The following is a 27,710-nucleotide window of genomic DNA, read 5'->3' as shown; positions in this document are numbered from 1 at the left end:
GATGAAGGGGATAGATAGAGTGAACGTTCAAAGACTATTTCCTCGGGTGGATGGAGCTATTACGAGGGGGCATAACTATAGGGTTCGTGGTGGGAGATACAGGAAGGATATCAGAGGTAGGTTCTTTACGCAGAGAGTGGTTGGGGTGTGGAATGGACTGCCTGCAGTGATAGTGGAGTCAGACACTTTAGGAACATTTAAGCGGTTATTGGATAGGCACATGGAGCACACCAGGATGATAGGGAGTGGGATAGCTTGATCTTGGTTTCAGATAAAGCTCGGCACAACATCGTGGGCCGAAGGGCCTGTTCTGTGCTATACTGTTCTATGTTCTATGTTCTATCCCCCTCAAACTACCCAAACCAACTCAAATCTCCCTCAAACTACCCAAACCAGTTCAAATCCCCCTCAAACTACCTAAACCAGCTCAAACCCACCCTCAAACTATTTAAACCAGCTCAAACTAACAAAACCAGCTCAAAGTCACCGTCAAACCAGCTCAAATCCCCCTCAAACTACCTAAACCAGTTCAAATCCCCCTCAAACTACCTAAACCAGCTCAAATCCCCCTCAAGCTACCTAAACCAGTTCAAATCCCCCTCACACTACCTAAACCAGCTCAAGCCCGCCCTCAAACTATCTAAACCAGGTCAAACCCACCCTAAAACTAAATTACTAGTGAGTTTGCACATGAGCAGTGGGGAGACCTCATTCTGAGTGAGACACAGCCAGACTGAGTGCGGGCATTGGGAGTTTGGAACACGGGGAATTTGATGCAGAGAGGGAGAGGTGCTCTTTGCATTTTCTCTTTGCTTTCCAACTTCTTATACCGTCAGAGAGTGATCTTCCCCTGCTGCAGTAGAGGCTTCAAGGACGCAGACACGGGGAGTAGTAAGGCGGCACGGTGGCACAGTGCTGCTGCCTCACAGAGCCAGGGACCTGGGTTCGATTCTGGCCTTCGGTCACTGTCTGTATGCAGTCTGCATGTTCTCCCCGTGTCTGCGTGGGTTTCCTCCAGGTGCTCCAGTTTCCTCCCACACTTTCAAAGATGTGAAGGTTAGGTGGATTGTCCATGCGAAACTGACCCTTAATGTCCTGAAATGTGTAGATTGGGGGATTAGTGGGGTAAATATGTGGGGTTATAGGGATAAGGCCTGAGTAAGATGCTCTGTTGGAGAATCTGTGCATACTTGATGGGCCAAATGGCCTCCTTCTGAAATGTAGGGATTCTATGATACTAAGTAGTGGGTAAGTATTTACTACTTTTATTGAATATGGTTTGTAAAATATTTTTGTGGTTTATAGTTTGTAAATTCTGTAATAACGAGGATAAGGAGAAAAGGGCCCAAGAGTAACTGATTAAAAGGTTTAATTTAAAGGGGTAAATCATGGCAGGAGAGCTCAAAGCTCATGCTCCATGTGGGAAGCCGGGAACATTTCCAGTATCTGGGGCCAGCATGTGTGCAGAAAGCCCCGAAGATTGGGATAAATTGGGTGGCACAGTGGTTAGCACTGCTGCCTCACAATGCCAGGGACCCGGGTTCGATTCCCAGCTTGGGTCACTATCTGTGTGGAGTTTGCACATTCTCCCCGTGTCTGCGTGGGTTTCCTCCGGATGCTCCAGTTTCCTCCCACAGTCCAAAGATGTGCGGGTTAGGTTGATTGGCCATGCTAAATTGACCCTAGTATCAGGGGGACAAGCTAGGGCAAATGCATTGGGTTATGAGGGAGGTCGTGCCTTACAAATTTGGTTATGAGGGAGGTCGTGCCTTACAAATTTGGTGGAGTTTTTTGAGGAAGTGACAAAAACGGTTGATGAAGGAAGGGCCGTGGATGTCGTCTATATGGATTTCAGTAAGGCATTTGACAAAGTCCCACATGGCAGGTTGGTTAAGAAGGTTAAGGCTCATGGGATACAAGGAGAAGTGGCTCGATGGGTGGAGAACTGGCTTGGCCATAGGAGACAGAGGGTAGTGGTCGAAGGGTCTTTTTCCGGCTGGAGGTCTGTGACCAGTGGTGTTCGGCACGACCTCCCTCATAACCAAATTTGTAGACCAGTAGTGTTCCGCAGGGCTCTGTACTGGGGCCTCTGCTATTTGTGATATATATAAATGATTTGGAAGAAGGTGTAACTGGTGTAATCAGCAAGTTTGCGGATGACACGAAGATGGCTGGACTTGCGGATAGCGAAGAGCATTGTCGGGCAATACAGCAGGATATAGATAGGCTGGAAAATTGGGCGGAGAGGTGGCAGATGGAGTTTAATCCGGATAAATACGAAGTGATGCATTTTGGAAGAAATAATGTAGGGAGGAGTTACACAATAAATGGCAGAGTCATCAGGAGTATAGAAACACAGAGGGACCTAGGTGTGCAAGTCCACAAATCCTTGAAGGTGGCAACACAGGTGGAGAAGGTGGTGAAGAAGGCATATGGTATGCTTGCCTTTATAGGACGGGGTATAGAGTATAAAAGCTGGAGTCTGATGATGCAGCTGTATAGAACGCTGGTTAGGCCACATTTGGAGTACTGCGTCCAGTTCTGGTCGCCGCACTACCAGAAGGACGTGGAGGCGTTAGAGAGAGTGCAGAGAAGGTTTACCAGGATATTGCCTGGTATGGAGGGTCTTAGCTATGAGGAGAGATTGGGTAAACTGGGGTTGTTCTCCTTGGAAAGACGGAGAATGAGGGGAGATCTAATAGAGGTGTACAAGATTATGAAGGGTATAGATAGGGTGAACAGTGGGAAGCTTTTTCCCAGGTCGGAGGTGACGATCACGAGGGATCACGGGCTCAAGCTGAGAGGGGCGAAGTATAACTCAGATATCAGAGGGATGTTTTTTACACAGAGGGTGGTGGGGGCCTGGAATGCGCTGCCAAGTAGGGTGGTGGAGGCAGGCACGCTGACATCGTTTAAGACTTACCTGGATAGTCACATGAGCAGCCTGGGAATGGAGGGATACAAACGATTGGTCTAGTTGGACCAAGGAGTGGCACAGGCTTGGAGGGCCGAAGGGCCTGTTTCCTGTGCTGTATTGTTCTTTGTTCTTTATGAGGATAAGGCCTGGGTGGGATTGTGGTTGGTGCAGACTTGATGGGCCAAATGGCCTCCTTCTGCAGAGAACTCCTCCAGTTCTGTGACTGTCGACTCCTCCCGCAGTCTAAAAGACGTGCCGGTTAGGTGTATCTATGATCCTATAGATCTATGATCTATGAAATCCAAAGATTCCATGATCTATGAAATCCAAAATCCAACAAAGGAGGACCAAAAAGATAATAAAGGGAGAGAAAATAAACAAATTAGAAAGGAATATAAAAACTGACAATAAGATCTTTGTTAAATATATTAAAAGGAAGAGAGAGGTGAAAGTGAACACAGACCCCTTAGAAAAAGAATCTTGGGAGATGGTTATGGGGAACAAGGAAATGGCAAAGGAGTTAAACAGATATTTTGGATCAGTTTTTACAATGGAAGATACTTCGAACATCCCATTAATGAATACGGGGTAGGAATGAAGCACCATCATTAGAGAAGTGGTATTAGACAAAACTAATGGCGATAAAGGCAGATAAGTCCTCTGGTCCTGATGGCTTGCATCCTAAGATCCTCCAAGCCTGCCGAAGGGCCTGTCCCTGTGCTGTAATTTTCTTTGTTCTTTTTTCTTTGTACTTAACCTATCAATATTTCTTTGTAAACTGTTTGTATCCCTCTCACAACTTGCCTTTCCACCAATTTTTGTGTTGTCTGCAAATTTGGCTACAGTACATTTGCTTCCTTCCCCCAACTCAACAACATAGATTGTAAACAGTTATGGTCCCAGCACTGACTCCTGTGGAACCTCACTGGAAGGAGGAACAAAAGAACAGAGTATTATTTAAATGGAGCAAAGCTGCAACCCAAAGGGACTTGGGGGGACTTGTGCACAAAACACAGAAAGCTAGCTCGCAGATACAGCAGGTAATCAGGAAGGGTAATGGAATGTTGGCCCTTATTTCAAGGGAGTTGGAGTATAAAAGTCGGGAGGTCTTGCTGCAACTGTGCAAGGTACTGGGAGAGCACATCTGGAGAACTGAGAGCAGTTTTGGTCTCCTTATTTGAGAAAAGATATTTCATTGGAGGCAGTTCAGAGAAGGTTCACTGGGATGATCCCCGGTATGGAGGGATTGTCTTATAAGGAAAGGTTAAACAGGTTGGGATTCCACTTATTGGAATTTAGAAGAATGAGGGGTGATCTCGTTGAAACATGTCGAATTGTTAAGGGGTTTTGACAGGGGTAAATGCTGAGAGGATGTTTTCCCCTCCTGGGAGAGTCTAGGGCCAGAGGGCAGAGTCTCAGAATAAAGGGGCATCAATTTAATACTGAGATGAAGAGGAATTTCTTCTCTCAGAGGGGTGAGTGTCTTTGGAACTCCTTACCACAGAGAGCTGTGGGGCAGTGTCCTTGGGTGGGAAAATCCGGCCATGCTCACCCCAAAACCAGAAAATCCCACCCCCGAGGTCAATGGATCTTTGCGTGTTTGCCCGTCACTGCCTCCCCCACCCCCAACCCGCTACGATTCTCGTGGTGTGTGTGGGACAGAAAAACTCCCCGCTTATGCATATTTAAGAGTGAAATGGATAGATTTTTGATCAGTAAGGGAATCAATGGTTACAGTGGAGCAGGCTTGAGGGGCCGAATGGCTAATTCCTGTTCCTATATCCTATGGTTTTGATTTGATTTATTATTGTCACATGTATTAGTATACAGTGAAAAGTATTGTTTCTTGCGCGCTATACAGAGAAAGCATACCGTTCATAGAGAAGGAAAGGAGAGGATACAGAATGTAGTGTTAGAGTCATAGCTAGGGTGTAGAGAAAGATCAACTTAATACGAGGTAGGTCCATTCAAAAGTCTGATGGCAGCAGGGAAGAAGCTGTTCTTGAGTCCTCAGACTTTTGTATCTTTTTCCCAAAGGAAGAAGGTGGAAGAGAGTATGTCCGGGGTGCGTGGGGTCCTTAATTATGCTGGGAATGTAGACAGTTTCAATGGATGGGAGGCTGGTTTGCGTGATGGATTGGGCTACATTCATGCCCGTTTGTAGTTTCTTGCGGTCTTGGGCGGAGCAGGAGCCATACCAAGCTGTGATACAACCAGAAAGAATGCTTTCTATGGTGCATCTGTGAAAGTTGGTGAGAGTCATAGCTGGCATGTCAAATTTCCTTAGTCTTCTGAGAAAGTAGAGGCGTTGGTGAGCTTTCTTAACTATAGTGTCGGCATGGGGGGACCAGGACAGGTTGTTGGTGATCTGGACACCTAAAAACCTGAAGCTTTCGACCATTTCTACTTCGTCCCAGTTGATGCAAAAAAGACAATAATTACATTTGGAATGGATACTTTAACTCTTCCAGCCATCATCAAGCCCACCAATCCTTCAATTGACAATCAATTCTCCAGCCCCAATAGAATTACAATTTTAAAAAAAGATCAATGGAAGATCCAGGGGCTATAGAGTCATAGAGGTTTACAGCATGGAAACAGACCCTTCGGCCCAACTTGTCAATGCCACCCAGTTTTTACCATTTGCCCACGTTTAACCCATGATCCATCTATACCAAACTTACCCATGCAACTGTCCAAATGCTTTTTAAAAGACAAAATTGTACAGGCCTCTGCTACTACCTCTGGGCAGCACAGTGGCTAGTACTGCTGCCTCACAGTGCCAGGGACCCAGGTTCAATTCCAGCCTTGGGTCACTGTCTGTGTGGAGTTTGCACATTCTTCCCGTGTCTGAATGGGTTTCCTCCGGGTGCTCCAGTTTCCTCCCACAGTCCAAAGATGTGCGGGTTAGGATGATTAGCTATGCTAAATTGTCCTTAGTGTCAGGGGGACGAGCAGGATAAATAAGTAGGGTTACAGGGATAGGGTCTGGGTGGGATTGTGGTCGGTGCAGTCTCGATGGGCCAAATGGCCTCCTTCTGCACTGTAGGACTGTATGTAGATAGGGGCATGTTCTCCATTATGCTTCCTGAAGTTGATGACTATCTCCTTCGTTTTGTTGACATTGAGAGAGAGGTTATTGTTGCCGCACCAGTTCACCAGATTCTATTTCTTTCCTGTACTCTGTCTCGTCATTGTCTGAGACCCAATCCATTACGGTGGTGTCATCAGCAAACTTAAAAATCGAGTTGGAGGGAAATTTGGCCAAACAGTCATGGGTGTATAAGGAGTATAGTAAGGGGTTGAGAGCACAATCTTGTAGGGCACCGGTGTTGAGGATAATCATTCGCAGAGGGAGGAGCTGAGCCCCAGGCCATGGAGTTTGGAGATAAGTTTCGTAGGAATAATGGTGTTGGTCATAAATCAGATCAAACAGTATCAAAGTCAATCTCAAATCAGCTAAAACCTCAAACTACCTAAACCAGTCTAAACCCATTCTAAACCAGTACAAACAAGACCAACATCAACCCCAAACTAGCACAAATCCCAACCTAAACCAGGTCAAAACCAACCCCAAACCAGATCGAACCCCACCCTGAATCCATCTCACGTTACTGGAAACATAGAATCATAAAAACCCTACAGTGCAGAAAGAGGCCATTCGGCCCATCGAGTCTGCACCGACCACAATCCCACCCAGGCCCTACCCCCATATCCCTACATATTTACCCACTAATCTACGCATCTCAGGACACTAAGGGGCAATTTTAGCATAGCCAATCAACCTAACCCGCACATCTTTGGACTGTGGGAGGAAACCGGAGCACCCGGAGGAAACCCACGCAGACACGAGGAGAATGTGCAAACTCCACACAGACAGTGACCCAAGCCAGGAATCGAACCCAGGTCCCTGGCGCTGTGAAGCAGCAGTGCTAACCACTGTGCTACCGTGCCGCCCCTTACAGTCCAAGCTTGGCAGTCACTTGGGTACATCCTGCAGACCTGAACTCCAGGAGGGAAAAATTGGCAGGAATATTTTATTAATTAAGAATCACCTTGAGGTTATGAGGGAAGGTGAGTGAGGTTTCCCAGGAAGAGGAAAACCTTAAGGAGGAGGGAAACGGTCCAAGTTGTTCCAGGCAAATGATCTTGTGTTGAGACCCAGGCCGGAAACTCCAAGGTGTTTTATGGAGATAGACCCTGGGTTTTACATTTGATTTTGGCATTAGGGTGAGCATAACGTGTTTCACTCCAGGTATGATACAAGTGACCCACTAGGAAGCTTTTACCAAACAAAGTTTATTTAAGAACACAGTTAAAATGATAACAAAAATAATTAGCATAACTTTCACCAGTTAAAATACTGAGATATGGCATGAAGCAATAATAGGAAGACAGATAATTACTTGAATGGGTGTAAATTGAGAGAGGTGGATACTCGGAGACCTTGGTGTCCTCGCACATCAGTCGCTGAAAGTAAGTGCGCAGGTACAACAGGCAGTAAAGAAGGCAAATGGTATGTTGGCCTTCATAGCGAGAGGATTTGAGTCTGCAGATAGGGATGTTTTGCTGCAATTGTATAGAGAGTTGGTGAGGCCACACCTGGAGTATTGTGTGCAGTTTTGGTCTCCTTATCTGAGGAAGGATGTCCTTGCTATAGAGGGAGTGCAGCGAAGGTTTACCAGGCTGATTCCTGGGATGGCAGGTCTGTCATATGAGGAGAGACTAAGTCGGTTAGGATTATATTCACTGGAGTTTAGAAGAGTGAGAGAGGATCTCATAGAAACTTATAAAATTCTAACAGGGTTAGACAGGGTAGATTCAGAAAGAATGTTCCTGATTCCAGGGGGGAGTGCAGAACTAGGGATCATAGTTTGATGATAAGGGGCAAACCTTTTAGAACTGAGGTGAGGAGAAATTTCTTCACCCAGAGGTGTAAGTCCAGCTTCCCCGTCACATGACCATGCCTGCCAATCATCCCAACAAAGCCCCACTCTGCAAAATCCCAGGGGAAAACAGCAGCACAGCATTAGTTCAGATTAAAACCAACATTCTAGCCATTACAAACAATGAGGCTGCTGAAATAATACAAGATACTGGTTCGAGGCTACAACAGACCCTGCACAGGAACGTTCCTTAAAGGCACAGTGTTGTCACAGGGGGAAATAGTGGAAATCCCAAGGAATTTCAGGAGATAAGGAACAAAAGAGGAACATTGGAAGGAGGATTTCTGCCCAGCAGAGAGATGAATGGAGTGAGTGAGCAAAGAATGCTAGGAAGTCAGAATAGGAGGCCATTTAGCCCCTTGAACCCATTCCACCATTCGATGAGATTGTGACTGATGTGTATGCAATTCAATTTACCCAACTTAGTTCCATGTCTCGCAACACCATCACCCAATAAAAATAATTAACAACCTCAAGCATGATTGCCCCCCCCCCACATCATCAATTCGATGTGAGGAGGGAATGGTGCAAACACAATCTCATCCTTTTCTTAGACACATCTCTGATTTTGCAGGGGCGGGGAGGGGGGGTGGAGGGGATGGGGGGGGGGGAGGGGGTGGCGCTGGGTCATATTCTGTAACTGACGCCATTTGATAAAACTGAGCATTGAGCTCGGCCGCGACAAAGAGCAGCCATGGTGGCCTGGGACTGGAGTCACGTATAGGCCCAGACCATGGAATATTGTTAGCCTCCTTCCCCGAAGAGTCACCGGGGATCCAACTGGATTTTATTAAAATGATACTTCAACATCTTCGCCATCAGTGTTAAAAAAAACAATGAATTCAAACCCTCAAACTGCCACGAGGAGATTTCAACTCGCACTTTGACCGAATTTTTAAAAAGTTAATGTTTATTTATGAGTGTCACAAGTAAGCTTACATTAACACTGCAATGAAGTTACTGTGAAAATCCCTAAATTCCAAAGAGGGAAATTTCCTAATGTGAATGACTAACCTCGACATTTGTTACCCTACTCACTATTACAGCAAACGGATTGGTGGAGCATGCTTCTCGTGGGATGACTAACAAAGAACAAAGAACAATACAGCACAGGAACAGGCCCTTCGGCCCTCCAAGCCCGCGCCGCTCCCCGGTCCAGGATTGAATCCTGAATCCAGGATCCCCACCCAATTTTCCAGCCTATCTACATACCAATATCCTATCCACCGAGCTGTCCCTCACAGCTACGATGCTTTGTTCATCACAACCTATTAACTCACCCCCACCCCCCCATTCCAGACTAGTCTAGTTTGGCTAGATAGCTTCGTTACCTGGAGAACTGAGGAACAGATCTGGGGAGAAGGGGGCAGATTAACGGTGCATTGATTGGTGGAGAGGAGTCAATGGGTGGGGTGGTGTTGACAGGCTGAGGGGGGTGGGGTTGGGGGGGGGTGTTGACAGGTAGGGAGCTTGATGGGCAGGTACAGTAAGAAGTCTCACAGCACCAGATTGAAATCCAGCAGGTTTATTTGGAGCTTTCAGGGCGCTGCTCCTTCTTCACCTGAGGAAGGGGCGGCGCTCCAAAAGCTCGTGATTCCAAATAAACCTGTTGGACTTTAGCCTGGTGTTGTTAGACTTCTTACTGTGCCCACCCCAGTCCAACGCTGGCATCTCCACATGATGGGCAGGTTTAACATGCAGTCCAATTCTTTTAGACTAAAATTGGAAGAATATTGATTATAAAAAGTCACGCGTTGTTCTGGAGCTCTGTTGCTGTGTTTCAGGGACCCACCCTGCAGTGTTTCCTATTGGCTGCTGTCACCTACAGGGAGCTGAGGTGCGATTGGCTCATTCAGGGTGGCGTGCGATTGGCTCGCTCTCTTTTGTGAGGTCATTGAGGAGGTCACGAAGTTTCAGTGAAATGGCGACCTGCAGTGAGAAAGAAAGGTAGAAGTTACATTGATATGGCTCCTTTCACATCCCCTGGATGTCCCAAAAGCACTTTACAGCCAATGCTGTAGCACTGGGACAAAAACCTCCCACAAACAGCAAAGCAATAGTGACTGAGGGATCCATTTTGGCTATGATGCCGGGGGAACTCACAGAATCCTACAGTGCAGAACCAGGCCCATCGGCCCATCGAGTCTGCACCGACGCATGAAATGCCCTGACCTGCCCACCTAATCCCACTTGCCAGCACTTGGCCCATAGCCTTGAATGTTATGATGTGCCAAGTATTTATCCAGGTACTTTTTAAAGGATGTGAGGCAACTCGCCTCCACCACCCTCCCAGGCAGCGCATTCCAGACTGTCACCACCCTCTGGGTTAAAAACGTTTTTCCTCAAATTCCCCCCTAAATGTCCCACCCCTCACTTTTTAACTTGTGTCCCCTCGTAACTGACCCTTCAGCTAAGGGGAACAGCTGCTCCCTATCCACGCCCTTCACCTAGTCTTTTTTTTGAGATAGTGTGCTGGGATCTACCTGAGAAAACACATGGGACTCAGTTTAACGTCAAATTCAAATTACAACACTTTGGACAGCATTCCCTCAATAATGGGGTCTGAATTTAAAACCTCGAGCACCTGGAGTGGGATTTGAACCCACTCCCGGGGTCAGTGCTAATCCACTGAGTCAGGAACAACTAAACCAAACAGGACCTGGGGGGTGGCGGTGGCATCATGGTATTGTCACTGGACTAATAATCCGGAGACCCAGCCCAATGCTCTGGGGACCCAGATTCAAATCCTACCATGGCACATGGTGGAAGCAGAACTCAATATTTTAAAAGGGGGGCACAGTGGGTTAGCACTGCTGCCTCGCAGCGCCAGGGACCTGGCTTCCATTCTGGCCTTGGTTGTCTGTGTGGAGTTTGTACATTCTCCCCGTGTCTGCGTGAGTTTCGTCCCAAAGAAGTGCAGGTTAGGTTGATTGGCCATGCTAAATTGCCCCGTAGTGTCAGGGGGATTAGCAGGGTAAATACATGGGGTTACAGGAATAGGGCCTGGGTGGGATTGTGGTTGGTGATGGGTCGATGGGCTGAATGGCCTCCTGCACTGTAAGGATTCTATGATATGACAGGTCCATGGGGTCAACAAACATAAGAACATAAGAACATAAGAAATAGGAGCAGGAGTAGGCCATCTAGCCCCTCGAGCCTGCCCCGCCATTCAATAAGATCATGGCTGATCTGACGTGGATCAGTACCACTTACCCGCCTGATCCCCATAACCCTTAATTCCCTTACCGATCAGGAATCCATCCATCCGCGCTTTAAACATATTCAGCGAGGTAGCCTCCACCACCTCAGTGGGCAGAGAATTCCAGAGATTCACCACCCTCTGGGAGAAGAAGTTCCTCCTCAACTCTGTCTTAAACCGACCCCCCTTTATTTTGAGGCTGTGTCCTCTAGTTTTAACTTCCTTACTAAGTGGAAAGAATCTCTCTGCCTCCACCCTATCCAGCCCCCGCATTATCTTATAAGTCTCCATAAGATCTCCCCTCATCCTTCTAAACTCCAACGAGTACAAACCCAATCTCCTCAGCCTCTCCTCATAATCCAAACCCCTCATCTCCGGTATCAACCTGGTGAACCTTCTCTGCACTCCCTCCAATGCCAATATATCCTTCCTCATATAAGGGGACCAATACTGCACACAGTATTCCAGCTGCGGCCTCACCAATGCCCTGTACAGGTGCATCAAGACATCCCTGCTTTTATATTCTATCCCCTTCGCAATATAGGCCAACATCCCATTTGCCTTCTTGATCACCTGTTGTACCTGCAGACTGGGCTTTTGCGTCTCATGCACAAGGACCCCCAGGTCCCTTTGCACGGTAGCATGTTTTAATTTGTTTCCATTGAGATAGTAATCCCATTTGTTATTATTTCCTCCAAAGTGTATAACCTCGCATTTCTCAACGTTATACTCCATTTGCCATATCCTCGCCCACTCACTCAGCCTGTCCAAATCTCTCTGCAGATAGAACATAGAACATAGAACATTACAGCGCAGAACAGGCCCTTCGGCCCACGATGTTGCACCGACCAGTTAAAAAAAAACTGTGACCCTCCAACCTAAACCAATTTCTTTTCGTCCATGAACCTATCTACGGATCTCTTAAACGCCCCCAAACTAGGCGCATTTACTACTGATGCTGGCAGGGCATTCCAATCCCTCACCACCCTCTGGGTAAAGAACCTACCCCTGACATCGGTTCTATAACTACCCCCCCTCAATTTAAAGCCATGCCCCCTCGTGCTGGATTTCTCCATCAGAGGAAAAAGGCTATCACTATCCATCTTCTCCGTCCTCCACACGATTCACTTTTCCACTTATCTTTGTGTCGTCTGCAAACTTCGTTACCCTACACTCCGTCCCCTCCTCCAGATCATCTATATAAATGGTAAATAGTTGCGGCCCGAGTACCGATCCCTGCGGCACGCCACTAGTTACCTTCCTCCAACCGGAAAAACACCCATTTATTCCGACTCTTTGCTTCCTGTCGGATAGCCAGTCCCCAATCCACTTTAACACACTACCCCCAACTCCGTGTGCCCTAATCTTCTTCAGTAGCCTTTTATGGGGCACCTTATCAAACGCCTTTTGGAAATCCAAAAACACCGCATCCACCGGTTCTCCTCCATCAACCGCCCTAGTCACATCTTCATAAAAATCCAACATGTTCGTCAAGCACGACTTTCCCCTCATGAATCCATGCTGCGTCTGATTGATCGAACCATTTCTATCCAGATGCCCTGCTATCTCCTTTTTAATAATGGATTCCAGCATTTTCCCTACTACAGACGTTAAGCTGACCGGCCTATAGTTACCCGCCTTTTGTCTCCTTCCTTTTTTAAACAGCGGCGTAACATTAGCCGTTTTCCAATCAACCGGCACTACCCCAGAATGCAACGAGTTTTGATAAATAATCACTAACGCATCCACTATTACCTCTGACATTTCTTTCAATACCCTGGGATGCATTCCATCCGGACCCGGGGACTTATCCACCTTCAGTCTCATTAGTCTACCCAGCACTGCCTCTCTGGTAACATTAATTGTATTAAGTATTTCTCCTGCTGCCAACCCTCTATCGTTAATATTTGGCAAACTATTTGTGTCCTCCACCGTGAAGACCGACACAAAAAACTTATTTAAAGACTCAGCCATATCCTCATTTCCCACTATTAACTCCCCCCTCTCGTCCTCCAAGGGTCCAACATTCACTCTAGCCACTCTATTCCTTTTTATATATTTATAAAAACTTTTACTATCATTTTTTATATTAATTGCTAGCCTAGCTTCATAGTCTATCCTTCCTTTCTTTATCGCTTTCTTAGTCTCTCTTTGTTGTTTCTTAAACTTTTCCCAATCACTTGTTTCTCCACTATTTTTGGCCACTCTGTACGCAGCTGTTTTTATTTTAATACTCTCCTTTATTTCCTTCGTTATCCACGGCTGGTTCTCCCTTTTCTTACAATCCTTGTTTTTTGCTGGAATATATTTTTGCTGAGAACTGAAAAGGATCTCCTTAAAAATCCTCCACTGTTCCTCAGCTATCCTACCTGCCAGCCTGCTCTCCCAGTCTACCTTAGCCAATTCATCCCTCATCCTATCATATTTCCCTCTGTTCAAACAGAGGACACTGGTTTGGGACCAAACTTTCTCCTCTTCCATCTGAATCAGAAATTCGACCATATTGTGGTCACTAGACCCAAGAGGGTCCTTCACAATAAGATCCTTAATTCTACCTACCTCGTTACACAATACCAGATCCAAAATAGCTCGTTCCCTCGTCGGTTCCGTAACATGCTGTTCAAGGAAACTATCCCGACAGCATTCTAAGAACTCTTCCTCCATTCCACCCTTACCGACTTGAGTCTGCCAGTCAATGTGCATGTTGAAGTCCCCCATGATTATTGCCGTTCCGTTTTTACACGCATCCCTTATCTGCTTGTTTATAGCCCTCCCTACCTCAACATTATTATTTGGGGGCCTATATACCACACCTACTAGTGTCTTTCTCCCTCTACTATTCCTCATCTCTACCCATAATGATTCCACGTTTTGTTCCTCAGAGCCTATGTCATCCCTCTGTACTACCCTGATATTATCTCTTATTAATAGTGCGACCCCACCACCTTTTCCTTCCTGTCTATTCTTCCTAAACGCCTGATACCCCTGGATATTCATCTCCCAGTCCTGGTCACCTTTCAGCCACGTTTCTGTAATGGCCACTAGATCGTACCCACTCGTGCTGATTTGCACCATCAACTCATTTACCTTGTTCCGAATGCTTCGTGCATTCAGGCAAAGTGTCCTTATTCCAGCTTTTATCTGGACCCGCTTTGATGAGTCGCGAACACCCTCTCCCTCTACTCCCTTATCTAAATTACCGCCTTCATTCACTTGCACCCTCTCCTCTACCATTAATTTTGTAATTCCCCTTACCCCTGCATCCTCCACCCCATCAATTAGTTCCTTGATCCTAGTCAACTCTTCTAGCTCCCCTCCCCCCAACCTATCTAGTTTAAATTCTCCCCAGTAACCTTAGCCAATCTACCGGCCAGGATATTGGTCCCCGTGTGATTCAAGTTCCACCCGTTTTTTGTATACAGATCACCCCTGCCCCTAAAGAGGTCCCAATGGTCCAGGAACCTGAATCCCTGCCCCCTGCACCAGTCCCTCAGCCACACATTCATCTTCCACCTCACTCCATTCCTGCCCTCACCTTCCCGTGGCACAGGCAGTAATCCTGAGATTACTACCTTTGCTTTCCTCTTTCTCAGCTGTCTCCCTAATTCCCTGTACTCCCTTTTCATGACCCCTTCTCCCTTCCTACCCACATCAGCGGTACCAATATGTACCGCTACCTCAGGCTCCTCTCCCTCCCACCTCAGGATTTCCGGGACGCGACTAGCGACATCCTGGATCCCGGCCCCAGGGAGGCAGACCACCATGCGAGAATCCCGCCTACCTCCGCAGAAACGCCTGTCTGTCCCCTTCACCATCGAGTCCCCGATTAATACCGCCTTCCTCCTCTTTTCCTTAGCCCTCTGAGTTACAGGGCTGGACTCCACTCCGGAGACACGGCCACTGCTGCTTCCCCCAGGCGGGCTGTCCCCCCCAGCAGTACTCAAGCAGGAGTACTTGTTGTGCAGGGGCAAATCCACTGGGGTGCTCTCAACCACCCTAGCCTTACCCTTCCTGGCCATCACCCACTTGGCCTCCTCCCGTGGCCCTGGTGTGACCACCTGATGATAGCTCTTGTCTATCACCTCCTCATTCTCCCTCATCAGCCTAAGATCCTCGAGCTGCAGTTCCAGCTCCCTAACACGGTCCCTCAGGAACCGCAGCTCGACACACCCCTCACAGATGTGGATGTCCGGGAGGCCAGATGCCTCCAGGACCTCCCACATCCTACACTGGGAACAACACACTGGTTTCACACTCATACTGGACACTTTATGTCAAGTAAGACAGTGAAAAGTTAATAAGAGTGTAAGGAAACAAAAACTCACCCCTGCTCGTCCAAGCCCTGTGAGCCAAAGCCCTGACAGCTCACTCAACTTCCCACTCACTCTGCTGCCCGCTACGATGCTGCCCGCTGTATACTTTGGTGCGCTTTTAAACCCTCCAAAAACTTCCCCAGGCCTCTCCTGGCCCGACTTCCGGTTTTGAAAAAAACCTCCGATTTTAAACCCAAAATTAACTGAAAAAATAAATAATTAATTAAAGTCAGAAAACCCACTCTCTTACCCTCAGCCTGCTCCTGGGAACAAATCCCTGATATTAACAACTGATATTAAACCCAAACAACTGAGATTAAACCCAAACAACTGAGATTAAACCCAAACAACTGATATTAAACCCAGAACAACTGAGATAAACCTTCCTATCACAGGTCACCGAGTTAGGGTGTTTGGGCTTTGATTGAGTTTTCAGGCTGGGAGTGATGGTTGGTGTACGGAGTTATCACTGTTCCCGCCCTTCCTCTTTCCGACCAGGAGACCCCTCCCTCCCCAAGATCCCTGCAAGGTGTCCTCGGAAACAAATCCCAGTGCCCACCTCGTTATAACACCATTTTGGACCGAATCTCCACCAATCCTGTGGGAAGGTGGGCTGGTGGGAATGCCAGTGAAGCCTTGTCTCCAACGCAGTGACCGAGTTTCCAACTGGTCTCCTCACCCACCAGCCCAAAACAGACCCAGAGTTAAAATCAGGACAGAGGATTCATCATGGAGTGCGGTTACAAGTGGTGTACCTCAGGGATCTGTTTTGGGGCCACTGCTGTTTGTAATATTTATTAATGATCTGGATGAGGGTATAGTTGGGTGGATTAGCAAATTTGCTGATGACACCAAAGTCGGTGGTGTGGTAGACAGTGAGGAAGGGTGTCGTAGTTTGCAGGAAGACTTAGACAGGTTGCAAAGTTGGGCCGAGAGGTGGCGGATGGAGTTTAATGCGGAGAAGTGTGAGGTAATTCACTTTGGTAGGAATAACAGATGTGTTGAGTATAGGGCTAACGGGAGGACTTTGAATAGTGTGGAGGAGCAGAGGGATCTAGGTGTATGTGTGCATAGATCCCTGAAAGTTGGGAATCAAGTAGATAAGGTTGTTAAGAAGGCATATGGTGTCTTGGCGTTTATTGGTAGGGGGATTGAATTTAGGAGTCGTAGCGTTATGTTGCAACTGTACACAACTCTGGTGCGGCCGCACTTGGAGTACTGTGTGCAGTTCTGGTCCCCACATTACAGGAAGGATGTGGAGGCTTTGGAGAGGGTGCAGAGGAGGTTTACCAGGATGTTGCCTGGTATGGAGGGGAGATCCTATGAGGAGAGGCTGAGGGATTTGGGATTGTTTTCGCTGGAAAGGCGGCGGCTAAGAGGGGATCTTATTGAAACATATAAGATGATTAGAGGTTTAGATAGGGTGGATAGTGATAGCCTTTTTCCTCTGATGGAGAAATCCAGCACGAGGGGGCATGGCTTTAAATTGAGGGGGGGTAGTTATAGAACCGATGTCAGGGGTAGGTTCTTTACCCAGAGGGTGGTGAGGGATTGGAATGCCCTGCCAGCATCAGTAGTAAATGCGCCTAGTTTGGGGGCGTTTAAGAGATCCGTAGATAGGTTCATGGACGAAAAGAAATTGGTTTAGGTTGGAGGGTCACAGTTTTTTTTTTAACTGGTCGGTGCAACATCGTGGGCCGAAGGGCCTGTTCTGCGCTGTAATGTTCTATGTTCTATGTTCTATGAGGAGCCTTTCCCTTCACAGGTAAGGGATCTGTGATCACAGGTCATAGACAAGAACCCGGCAGAAACCGATTTCACCATCGAGGGTTGTTCAGTAAACTATCGGCTGAAGGAGAGATTGTGTTGAGAGCTTCGCCTTTTCTGTCCTACCTGGTAGGGAACCGCATCCTGAAGGTGCTTGTGCTTTGGATGGAGGTTGTTCAGCGAGTTCTGGGCATAGCTCCTGATCTCTGATGTTGTACAAGGGCCCTCGGAAAGCTAAAAAAACAAAACACACAGTTAGAAATGGACGGACTGCTGACGTATTCTAATTAAGTTTATTTATTAGTGTCACAAGTAAGCTTACATTAACACGCACAGGTAGAACATGCAGATCCCACACAGACAGTGACCCGAGCCGGGAATCGAACCTGGGTCCCTGGCGCTGTGAGGCAGCAGTGCCGCCCTCCATTTATTTCCCATCACTCTCCTGTTATGGTTCAGGTCAGAAACTCCAAAGTGTTTTATGAAGCCCGCCTAAATCATTAGTTTTGCATTTTGAATTTGGCCATGAGACGTTTCACTTCAGGTATGATTCAAGTGACCCACTAGGGAGCTTTTATCAAATAAATTGTATTTAATTTAACATGTATCATAAGAAAATTAGCAAGAATTTTTATCAATTACAAACAAGAAACAAAACAACCACTATAATGTATAACCCTTAATGAATACGTATAAGTTGTCCCAATCAAAACCAACCTCCAGTATAGCACAGAACAGGTCATCAACTTCAGGAAGCGTAGAGGGGATCATATCCCTGTCTACATCAACGGGACAAAGTAGAAGTGGCCGAGAGCTTCAAGTTTTTAGGTGTCCAGATCACCAACAACCTGTCCTGGTCCCCCCACGCCGACACTATAGTTAAGAAAGCCCCACCAACGCCTCTACTTTCTCAGAAGACTAAGGAAATTTGGCATGTCAGCTACGACTCTCACCAACTTTTACAGATGCACCATAGAAAGCATTCTTTCTGGTTGTATCACAGCTTGGTATGGCTCCTGCTCTGCCCAAGAAGAAGCTACAATGGGTCATGAATGTAACCTAATCCATCACGCAAACCAGCCTCCCATCCATTGACTCTGTCTACACTTCCCGCTGCCTCGGCAGAGCAGCCAGCATAATTAAGGACCCCACGCACCCCGGACATTCTCTCTTCCACCTTCTTCCGTCGGGAAAAAGATACAAAAGTCTGAGTACCAACCAACTCAAGAACAGCTTCTTCCCTGCTGCCGTCAGACCTTTGAATGGATCTACCTTACATTAAACTGATCTTTCTCTATGACTAGCTATGACTGTAACACTACATTCTGCACTCTCTTGTTTCCTTCTTTATGAACGGTATGCTTTGTCTGTATAGCGCACAAGGAACAATACTTTTCACTGTATACATAGAACATAGAACAGTACAGCACAGAACAGGCCCTTCGGCCCACGATGTTGTGCCGAGCTTTATCTGAAACCAAGATCAAGCTATCCCACTCCCTATCATCCTGGTGTGCTCCATATGCCTATCCAATAACCGCTTAAATGTTCCTAAAGTGTCTGACTCCACTATCACTGCAGGCAGTCCATTCCACACCCCAACCACTCTCTGCGTAAAGAACCTACCTCTGATATCCTTCCTATATCTCCCACCACGAACCCTATAGTTATGCCCCCTTGTAATAGCTCCATCCACCCGAGGAAATAGTCTTTGAACATTCACTCTATCTATCCCCTTCATCATTTTATAAACCTCTATTAAGTCTCCCCTCAGCTTCCTCCGCTCCAGAGAGAACAGCCCTAGCTCCCTCAACCTTTCCTCATAAGACCTACCCTCCAAACCAGGCAGCAACCTGGTAAATCTCCTCTGCACTCTTTCCAGCGCTTCCACATCCTTCTTATAGTGAGGTGACCAGAACTGCACACAATATTCCAAATGTGGTCTCACCAAGGTCCTGTACAGTTGCAGCATAACCCCACGGCTCTTAAACTCCAACCCCCTGTTAATAAAAGCTAACACACTATAGGCCTTCTTCACAGCTCTATCCACTTGAGTGGCAACCTTTAGAGATCTGCGGATATGGACCCCAAGATCTCTCTGTTCCTCCACAGTCTTCAGAACCCTACCTTTGACCCTGTAATCCACATTTAAATTAGTCCTACCAAAATGAATCACCTCACATTTATCAGGGTTAAACTCCATTTGCCATTTTTCAGCCCAGCTTTGCATCCTATCTATGTCTCTTTGCAGCCTACAACAGCCCTCCACCTCATCCACTACTCCACCAATCTTGGTGTCATCAGCAAATTTACTGATCCACCCTTCAGCCCCCTCCTCTAAGTCATTAATAAAAATCACAAAGAGCAGAGGACCAAGCACTGATCCCTGTGGCACTCCGCTAGCAACCTGCCTCCAATCCGAAAATTTTCCATCCACCACCACCCTCTGTCTTCGATCAGACAGCCAGTTACCTATCCAATCGGCCAACTTTCCCTCTATCCCACACCTCCTCACTTTCATCATAAGCCGACCATGGGGGACCTTATCAAACGCCTTACTAAAATCCATGTATTTGACATCAACTGCCCTACCTTCATCAACACACTTAGTTACCTCTTCAAAAAATTCAATCAAATTTGTGAGGCACGACTTGCCCTTCACGAATCTGTGCTGACTATCCCGGCTTAATCCGCATCTTTCTAAATGGTTGTAAATCCCATGCCTAAGGACCTTTTCCATCAATTTACCAACCACCGAAGTAAGACTAACCGGTCCATAATTACCAGGGTCATTTCTATTCCCTTTCTTAAACAGAGGAACAACATTCGCCACTCTCCAGTCCTCTGGCACCATCCCCGTGGACAGTGAGGACCCAAAGATCAAAGCCAAAGGCTCTGCAATCTCATCCCTTGCCTCCCAAAGAATCCTAGGATATATTTCATCAGGCCCAGGGGACTTATCGACCTTCAGTTTATTCAAAACTGCCAGTACATCCTCCCTCCGAACATCTATTTCCTCCAGCCTATTAGCCTGTAACACCTCTTCTTCAAAAACATGGCCCCTCTCCTTGGTGAACACTGAAGAAAAGTATTCATTCATCACCTCGCCTATCTCTACTGACTCCATACACAAGTTCCCACTACTGTCCTTGACCGGCCCTAACCTCACCCTGGTTATTCTTTTATTCCTCACATAAAAGTAAAAAGCCTTGGGGTTTTCCTTGATCCGACCCGCCAAGGACTTCTCGTGTCCCCTCCTAGCTCTCCTAAGCCCCTTTTTCAGCTCGTTCCTTGCTAACTTGTAACCACCAATCGAGCCATCTGAACCTTGTTTCCTCATCCTTACATAAGCTTCCCTCTTCCTTTTCACAAGACATTCCACCTCTTTTGTGAACCATGGTTCCCTCACTCGGCCATTTCCTCCCTGCCTGACAGGGACATACCTATCAAGGACACCCAGTATTTGTTCCTTGAAAAAGTTCCACTTTTCATGAGTGCCTTTCCCTGACAGTTTCTGTTCCCAACTTATGCCCCCTAATTCTTGCCTAATCGCATCATAATTACCTCTCACCCAATTGTAAACCTTGCCCTGCCGTACGCCCTATCCCTCTCCACTGCAATAACAAAAGACACCTAATTGTGGTCACTATCTCCAAAGTGCTCTCCCACAACCAAATCTAACACTTGGCCCGGTTGATGAGGAGGAATTTCTTCAGCCAGAGGGTGGTGAATCTGTGGAATTCTTTGCCGCAGAAGGCTGTGGAGGCCAGGTCATTGAGTGTCTTTAAGACAGACATAGATCAGTTCTTGATTAATAAGGGGATCAGGGGTTATGGGGAAAAGGCAGGAGAATGGGGATGAGAAAAATATCAGCCATGATTGAATGGCTGAGTGGCCTAATTTTGCTCCTATATCTTATGGTCTTTCTTAAAGACCATAAGGAAGAGCAGGGGGATCCTACGAGAGCAATTCAGGGAGTTGGGAAATAGGCTAAAAAGTAGGGCCTCCAGGGTGGCCATCTCTGGGCTGCTCCCAATACCTCGTGCCAGTGAGGCTAGGAATAGGGAGATAGTACAATTGAACACTTGGCTAAAGGACTGGTCCAGGAGGGAGGGCTTCATATTCCTGGATCACTGGGAAGTTTTCAAGAGAGGAGGGCACATGTACAAGAAGGACGGGTCACAACTAAATTGGAAGGGCACGAATATCCTGGCTGGGAGTTTTGCTAGTGCAGTTCAGGTGGGTTTAAACTAATATGGCAGGGGGGTGGGGATCAAGAAATTATGTCTACAAGTGTAGAGGCTGGGGTCGAGCTTGGGGCCAGGACAAGGCTGGCAAAGAAGAAGAGCACTCTGGGGGAGGATGACCTCACTGGGCCTGGAGGTCTGGAGTGCATCTACTTCAATGCAAGGAGCGTAGCAGGTAAGACAGACAAACTTAGGGCCTTAATGCTCACTAGGAATTTGGATGTGGTTGCAGTGACAGAGACTTGGTTGAAAGAGGGACAGGACTGGCAACTGAATATTCCGGGGTACAAGTGTTTTAGGTGAGACAGAGGAGGGGCCAAAAGAGGTGGGGGAGTAGCAGTATTAGTTGGAGAGCATATTACAGCGGTGCAGAGGGAGGACAATTCAGAGGGGTCATGTAACGAGTCACTGTGGGTGGAGCTCAGAAACAGGAAGGGCGCAGTCACTATGTTGGGGGTATACTACAGGCCCCCCAACAGCCCAAGGGAAGTGGAAGAATGGATATGTCAGGAGATAATGGATAGGTGCAGGAAAAATAGGGTTGTTGTAGTGGGAGACTTCAATTTCCCTGGTATAGACTGGAAATCGCTGAGGGCTGGGAGTCTGAATGGGGAGGAATTTGTAAAATGCGTACAGGAAGGTTCTTTGGAACAATATGTAAATAGTCCGACTAGAGAGGGGGCTATACTCCACATCGTACTGGGGAATGAGCCCGGTCAGGTCTTCAAAGTTTCGGTAGGGGAACATGTGGCAAATAGTGACCACAATTCTGTTAGCTTTAGGATAGCGATGGAAAAGGATGAGTGGTGTCCCAAGGGTAAGGTGTTGGATTGGGGGAAGGCTAATTTTAGTGGGATTAGGCAGAATTTGGCAGCTGTTGATTGGGAGAGGCTGTTTGAGGGTAAATCCACATCTGGCATGTGGGAGTCTTTTAAGGAACAGTTGTTAGGGCTACAGGACAAGCATGTGCCTGTAAAAAAGAAGGATAGGAAGGGTAGGATTAGAGAACCGTGGATAACCAGGGAAATTGAGGGATTGGTCAAAAAGAAAAGAGAGGCATACGTTAGGTCCAGGCAGCTAAAAACGGAGGGAGCTCTGGAGGAATACAAAGAAAGTAGGAAAGAACTCAAACGAGGAATTAGAAGGGAATAAAGGGGTCACGAAATGTCCTTGGCAGACAGGATTAAGGAGAATCCCAAGGCATTTTATTCATACGTTAGGAGGAAAGGGTTGTCAGGGAAAAAATCGGATCTCTCAGGGACAAAAGTGAGGACTTATGCTTAGAGCCCAAAGAAGTAGGGGAGATCCTAAATGAATACTTTGCGTCGGTATTCACAAAGGAGAGGGATGTGTTGACTGGGAGTGTCTCGGAGGGGAGTGTTGACCCGTTACAGAAAATCTCCATTACAAGGGAGGAAGTGTTAGGTTTTTTAGGGAATATAAAGACTGACAAATCCCCCGGGCCTGATGCAATCTATCCAAGGCTGTTCAGGGAGACGAGAGATGAAATCGCTGGGCCTTTGACGCAAATCTTTGTCTCGTCACTGGACACAGGTGAGGTCCCAGAGGACTGGAGGATAGCTAATGTGGTCCCGTTATTTAAGAAGGGTAGGAAGGATAACCCGGGTAATTATAGGCCGGTGAGCTTGATATCCATGGTAGGGAAGTTGTTGGAGAAGATTCTTAGAGATAGGATGTATGCGCATTTAGAAAGGAATAAACTCATTAACGATAGTCAGCATGGTTTTGTGAGAGGGAGGTCATGCCTCACTAACCTGGTGGAGTTTTTTGAAGAAGTGACTAGAATGGTTGACGAGGGAAGGGCCGTGGATGTCATCTATATGGACTTTAGTAAAGCGTTTGACAAAGTCCTTCATGGTAGGTTGGATCTCATGGGATAAAGGGGGAGGTGGCTAGATGGGTGGAGAACTGGCTTGGTCACAGGAGACAGAGGGTGGTAGTGGAAGGGTCTTTTTCCGGCTGGATGCCTGTGACTAGTGGTGTTCTGCAGGGCTCTGTATTGGGACCTCTGCTGTTTGTGATTTATATAAATGATCTGGAAGAAGGTGTAACTGGGGTGATCAGTAAGTTTGCGGATGACACGAAAATGGCTGGACTTGCAGATAGTGAGGAGCATTGTCAGAGGCTACAGAAGGATATAGATAGGCTGGAAATTTGGGCAAAGAAATGGCAGATGGAGTTCAATCCAGATAAATGCGAAGTGATGCATTTTGGTAAAACTAACGTACGGGGGAGCTATACGATAAATGGCAGAACCATAAAGGGTGTAGATACGCAGAGGGACCTGCGTGTGCAAGTCCACAGATCCTTGAAGGTGATGTCACAGGTGGAGAAGGTAGTGAATAAGGCATATGGCATGCTTGCCTTTATAGGACGGGGCATAGAGTATAAAAGTTGGGGTCTGATGTTGCAGTTGTATAGAACGTTGGTTCGGCCGCATTTGGAATACTGCGTCCAGTTCTGGTCGCCACACTACCAGAAGGATGTGGAGGCTTTAGAGAGAGTGCAGAGGAGGTTTACCAGGATGTTGCCTGGTATGGAAGGGCTTAGTTATGAGGAGAGATTGGGTAAACTGGGGTTGTTCTCACTGGAAAGACGGAGGATGAGAGGTGACCTAATAGAGGTGTATAAAATTATGAAAGGCATAGATAGGGTGAACGGTGGGAAACTTTTTCCCAGGTCAGTGGTGACGTTCACGAGGGGTCATAGGTTCAAGGTGAGAGGGGGGGAGGTTTAACACGGATATCAGAAGGACATATTTTACACAGAGGGTGGTGGGGGCCTGGAATGCGCTGCCAGGCAAGGTGGTGGAGGCGGACACACTGGGAACATTTAAGACTTATCTAGACAGCCACATGAACGGAGTGGGAATGGAGGGATACAAAAGAATGGTCTAGTTTGGACCAGGGAGCGGCGCGGGCTTGGAGGGCCGAAGGGCCTGTTCCTGTGCTGTATTGTTCTTTGTTCTTTGTTCTTAAAGGGACACTAATGTCACACTCCTATGAACCACTAAATCCATCACTACTCAGAAAAGGCATCAATGCTTCTTCCCAGTCAATCCACCAGGGGGCAATATTCAGGGGGTACAGAAAGACCTTCAGTTTCTTTTGTGAAGAGTGGGGAATTCTGCTCTGATAATATTAGGGTCCTGTTGTGGGAGCCTTACTCTGGGTCCCTATATTGACAGAGTTCTCGAATTGGTCAGGCACAGGATATTAATGTTTTGTTATATCTATAGCTCCCCAATTCCCTCCGTGGATGAGTCGAGGTATAGTTCAGCCATCATCTGATTGAATAGCGCAACATTATTGAACAGCAGAGTCCCAGGACATCTCTGCAGGAGTCCCTCAGGGTAGTGTCCTTGGCCAACCATCTTCAGCTGCTTCATCAGTGACCTTCCTTCCATCATAAGGTCAGAAGTGGGGATGTTTGCTGATGATTGCACAAAGTTATCATAGAGTTATCGAGCCATAAAGTTTTACAGCATGGAAACAGGCCCTTTGGTCCAACTTGTCCATGCCGCCCTTTTTTTTAAACCCCTAAGCTAGTTCCAATTGCCCACATTTGGCCCGTATCCCTCTATACCCATCTTACCCATGTAACCGTCTAAACGCTTTTTAAAAGATAAAATTGTACCCACCTCTACTACTGCCTCTGGCAGCTTGTTCCAGACACTCACCACCCTCTGTGTGAAAAAATTGCCCCTCTGGACACTTTTGTATCTCTCCCCTCTCACCTTAAACCTATGCCCTCTAGTTTTAGACTCCTCTACCTTTGGGAAAAGATATTGACTATCTAGCTGATCTGTGCCCCTCATTATTTTATAGACCTCTATAAGATCACCCCTCAGCCTCCTACGCTCCAGAGAAAAAAGTCCCAGTCTATCCAGCCTCTCCTTATAACTCAAACCATCAAGTCCCGGTAGCATCCTAGTAAATCTAGTTCAATATCACTCGCGACTCCTCAGATACTGAAGCAGTCCATGTTCAAATGCAGCAAGACCTGGACAATAGCCAGGCTTGGGTTGACAAGTGGCAGTAACATTTGCACCACAGAAGTGGACTATCTAAAACAAGAGAGAATCTAACCACTGCCGTGTGACGTTCAATGGCATTACCGTCGCTGAATCCCCCACTGTCAACATCTAGGGGGTTACCATTGACCAGAAACTGAACCAGACCCAGCCATGTAAATACTGTGGCTACCAGAGCAGGTCAGAGGATTGGAATTCTGTGGCGAGTAGTTCATATCCTGTCTTCCCAAAGCCTATCCACCATCTTCAACATCCATTCCTCCATCATTGACGAACAGTGGCAGCCGCGTGTACTATCTACAAGATGCACTGCGGCAACTCATCAAGGTTTCTTAGACAGCCCCTTCCAAACCCATAACCTCTATCACCACCTGTAAGTTCCCCTCCAAGCCACTCACCATCTTGACTTGGAAATATATCGCCGTTCCTTCACTGTTGCTGAATCAAAATCCTGGAAATCTCTCCCTAACAGCGCTGTGGGTGTACCTACCCCATATGAATGGCAGCAATTTGAGAACCATAGAATCCCTACAGTGCAGAAGGAGGCCATTTGGCCCATCGAGTCTGCACTGACTCTCCAAAAGGGCATCTTACCCAGGCCCACCAGCACCCCACCCTATCCCTGTAAAACCGCACATTTAGCATAGCCAATCCACCTCACCTGCACATCTTTGGACTGTGGGAGGAAACCAAGGCCCTGGAGGAAACCCACGCAGACACGGGGAGAACGTGCACACTCCGCACAGACAGTGACCCAAGTTGGAACCAAACCCGGGTCCCTGGCGCTGTGAGGCAGCAGTGCTAACCACTGAGCCAACGTGCCACCTTCTCAAGGGCAATTAGGGATGGACATTAAGTGTTGGCCTTGCCAGCGATGCCCACACCCCATAAATGAATACATTTATACATTTTTGAAAAGCTCTATTACTGATTGTATTGGATGGCCTCCTTCTGTTCCTGTCACATCGACTGAGAATTAGAGATTGGACTCCAGGACAGCTGCTGTGGGCGGCTCCCGGAAGAAAAATCAAAGACTATTTTTAAAAATTCATTTGTGGGACATGGGCATCGCTGTCTGGCCAGCATTTATTGCCCATCCCTAGTTGCCCGAGGGCAGTTGAGAGTCAACCACATTGCTGTGGCTCTGGAGTCACATGTCGGCCAGACCAGGTAAGGATGGCAGATTTCCTTCCCTAAAGGACATTAGTGAACCAGATGGGTTTTTCCGACAATCGACAATGGTTTCATGGTCATCGGTAGATTCTTAATTCCAGATTTTTTTTATTGAATTCAAATTCCACCATCTGCCGTGGCGGGATTCGAACCCAGATCCTCAGAGCATTAGCTGAGTTTCTAAATTAATAGTCTAGCAATAATCCCACTAGGCCATCGCTTAATGGCTGTCCATTTAAAACAGAAAACCTTCCCATTTCATTTTGACAAACAGGTTGGAACCAGAGGAGAAAGACCGAGGGTGCGAGAGAGACACGCGTTAGAACCTCCCGGATGGTGTGGGGTTGGGGACCCCAGCCGGAATGAAGCCCGCGGGTGTCTGTCACTCACCCGGCCATGTTGATAGTAAACCAGCTGAAGGGCCTCCACTCTGGCCGCTATCACCTGCAGACCGTCGTCCCTCCCATTCAGAACATGGCAGTGAATTTCCTCACCGGCCTTGGGTGCAGATTCACCATGCAGCGTCAGCAGATCCAGGAATGGGCTTCCTGCCGGGAAAGGGGGGGATGGTGAGCAAGAGGGTGAGAAAGGAGAAGTGGATTTGTTGTTTTGTTTTGCAACTTAACTGACTGTCATTCCGCTCCCCAAGCACTTCCCTCACACCTGGCGGACTTGCAATTCATAGCCTGGGCTCAATGGACGCCCAGACCTCAGATATATAGAATTGTTAAACTGCAAGGCTACCTAGAGGCTCAATATTCAACATCAGGCAGGACTCACTCCCTTTAGTTTACCTCTTAATTCCTCTGGTTTCCCATGCTTCTGGTTCTGCCGCTGGGCCTCTCAGTCTGTCCCTCTCAGGAGGAGGAGGTGGTCGACAGGGTCTTTTCTCTGAGGATAGTTTTTTTTAACAAGTTTATTTATTAGTGACACAAGTAGGCTTACATTAACACCGCAATGAAGTTACTGTGAAAATCCCCTTGTCGCCACACTCTGGCGCCTGTTCGGGTTACACTGAGAGAGAATTTAGCACGGCCAATGCACCTAACCAGCACGTCTTTTGGACTGTGGGAGGAAACCGGAGCACCCGGAGG

General features: G+C 47.2%; 1 protein-coding gene across 2 annotated transcripts in view; it reads right to left on the bottom strand.

The window, feature by feature from the left end:
* Positions 1 to 9,148: 9,148 nt before the first annotated feature.
* Positions 9,149 to 27,710, bottom strand: part of naprt (nicotinate phosphoribosyltransferase) — a 45,139-nt gene continuing 26,577 nt past the window's right edge. For both annotated transcript variants that reach the window (XM_078231189.1, XM_078231198.1), the window contains 3 exons: positions 27,007 to 27,164; positions 17,269 to 17,376; positions 9,149 to 9,792 (listed from right to left, as the gene is read on the bottom strand). In XM_078231189.1, the coding sequence (XP_078087315.1) occupies positions 9,712 to 9,792; positions 17,269 to 17,376; positions 27,007 to 27,164 (347 nt within the window). In that variant the 3' untranslated portion in view covers positions 9,149 to 9,711. The remainder of the gene's footprint in view (positions 9,793 to 17,268; positions 17,377 to 27,006; positions 27,165 to 27,710) is intronic.

This window comes from Mustelus asterias, chromosome 2, assembly GCF_964213995.1.
Source record: "Mustelus asterias chromosome 2, sMusAst1.hap1.1, whole genome shotgun sequence".
In the NCBI taxonomy this organism is placed as follows: Eukaryota; Metazoa; Chordata; class Chondrichthyes; order Carcharhiniformes; family Triakidae; genus Mustelus; species Mustelus asterias.
The sequence above is the reverse complement of the archived record's forward strand: the minus strand, read 5'-3'. Positions and strand labels throughout refer to the sequence as shown.